This window comes from Emiliania huxleyi, assembly GCF_000372725.1.
Source record: "Emiliania huxleyi CCMP1516 unplaced genomic scaffold EMIHUscaffold_35, whole genome shotgun sequence".
NCBI classification, from domain to species: Eukaryota; Haptophyta; order Isochrysidales; family Noelaerhabdaceae; genus Emiliania; species Emiliania huxleyi.
Window position 1 is genome coordinate 491118 of NW_005199363.1, and position 1825 is coordinate 492942.

At 69.3% G+C, this 1825-nt stretch overlaps 1 protein-coding gene across 1 annotated transcript; it reads left to right on the top strand.

Moving 5' to 3' along the window:
• Positions 1-44: 44 nt before the first annotated feature.
• Positions 45-1416, top strand: EMIHUDRAFT_208427 (hypothetical protein; the record flags this gene model as incomplete). The annotated part of the gene is made up of 4 exons (XM_005772900.1): positions 45-440; positions 572-637; positions 719-841; positions 1330-1416. 4 exons carry the CDS (start codon positions 45-47, stop codon positions 1414-1416), a joined length of 672 nt encoding a protein of 223 aa, XP_005772957.1.
• Between the last annotated feature and the right edge of the window lie 409 nt (positions 1417-1825).

Sequence of the window (1825 nt, forward strand, 5' to 3'; positions counted from 1 at the left end):
CCCATCAACCACCACCCGCGCCTGTGCCTGCCACCCGCGCCGCCATGTCGTTGTCGATGCAAATGAACTGCAGAGCCGCGCCGACGCCCGCCATCCTCCTCCTCCTCCTCACGCACGCTCATGACACCTCCGCGTTGCGGCTCGCGGTCCGTCCCAAGCTGTGGCTCCTCGATCGCGACGGCTGCATTAACGCCGACGTCGGCTCTCCTGGCGTTGTGCGTCGCGAGGACCTGCATCTGATCCCGGGCAGCGCCGGCGCCATCACACGCCTAAGATTGTTTGCGCCGGTGGCGGTTGTGACGAACCAGAGCGCGAGGGGCAAAGGCCTGCTCAGCGCCGCCGGGCTCGACGAGATCCACGAGCGCTTGCGGCACCTCATCGCCTCGGCGGCCCGCGGCGGACTCGCCTCCGAGGACGGCTCTCGCTGGGACGGCCTCTACGTATGCGAGGATGCACTTCCGAGCAGCCGCAAGAAACCGGCGGCCGGAATGCTGCTCGAGGCGCAGCGACGGTCAAGCGTGTGCCGAGCGAGGCTCCGGACCCCTTCTCTGACCCGTCTGGGTCTTTGCAGGCGCTGCACGACTTTACGTGCGAGCCGAGCGAGGCAGTGATGGTCGGCGACTCGTGGTCCGACGTGGTCGCGGCGCGGCGGGCGGGCTGCCCTCTCCCCCTCCTGCTCAGGCCCCTTCTCGGACCCTTCTCGGACCCGTCTCTGCAGGCGAGGCGGGCGGGCTGTGTGCCCGTCCTCCTGGCGACAGGTCACGGGCAGGCGCTGGCAGCCGCACTCCGCCGCCAGGGCACGCGGCTGCCGGCCTCGCTGACGGCGGCGGCGCTGTCGGAGGTAGATCCTCCTCTCCCGCCACCACCGCCACCACCACCAACAACAACAAAAACACCACCGCCACCACCACCGCCACCACCAGCACTACCACCACAGACGCAACACCACCAGCAGCAGCACCACCGCCGCTGCCTCCACCACCACCACCACCACCACCAACCCACCAACACCAACACTAACACATCACCACCACCACCACCACCGCCGCCGCCGCCGCCTACTCCACCACCACCACCGCCGCCGCCGCCGCCGCCGCCTCCTCCTCCACCACCACCAGAGCGATCGTGGAGAGGGTCGGAGCCTCGGGAGGTGTTCTGACGCCTCGTTTGCCTGTGCCCTGCCCCCAGCTGCCTGCCCTCCTGCTAGGAGCGCGCATTGGCGCAGTGGCTCGAAAGCCGGGGGGAGGCGGAGGCGCCCGCGCGACTGCGCAAGGCTCGTCACTTCTTCCCCTCTCCTGGCTGGCGAGCCCCACACCCCGCACTCCCTAGGCGGCGCTGGTCCGCGAGGCTCTCTGCGGCGGGCCTGTCAGCGTGTACGAGACTCTCGCGCAGGCGGCAGACGCACTCCTCGCCTAAGGAGCAATGAATCGTTGACTCATCCGCTCCTACTGAGTGGAACAGGGTCCATTCTTCATTAGGCGGCAGACGCACTCCTCGCACAGGCGAACCGTTGCCACTGCCACTACTGCTGCCGCTGCCACTACTGCTGCCGCTGCCACTACTGCTGCCGCTGCCACTAATGCTGCCGCTGCCACTACTGCTGCCACCGCCACTGCTGCTGCCACTGCCACTCCTCTCCTCCTCCTCTCGCCTCCTCCCCCCTCCTTTCCCCTCCGCCCCCCCTCCTTTGCCCTCCTTTCACCCCCCCCCCCCCCCCTTCACGCCTTCTCTCACAGGCGAGAGAGCTGCCCTCGCAGCAGCGCAGGGGGGAGGCTGCTGCACGAGGGCTGGCCGCCCCGACTCTCCGCCGCGCAACGCCGCCCGC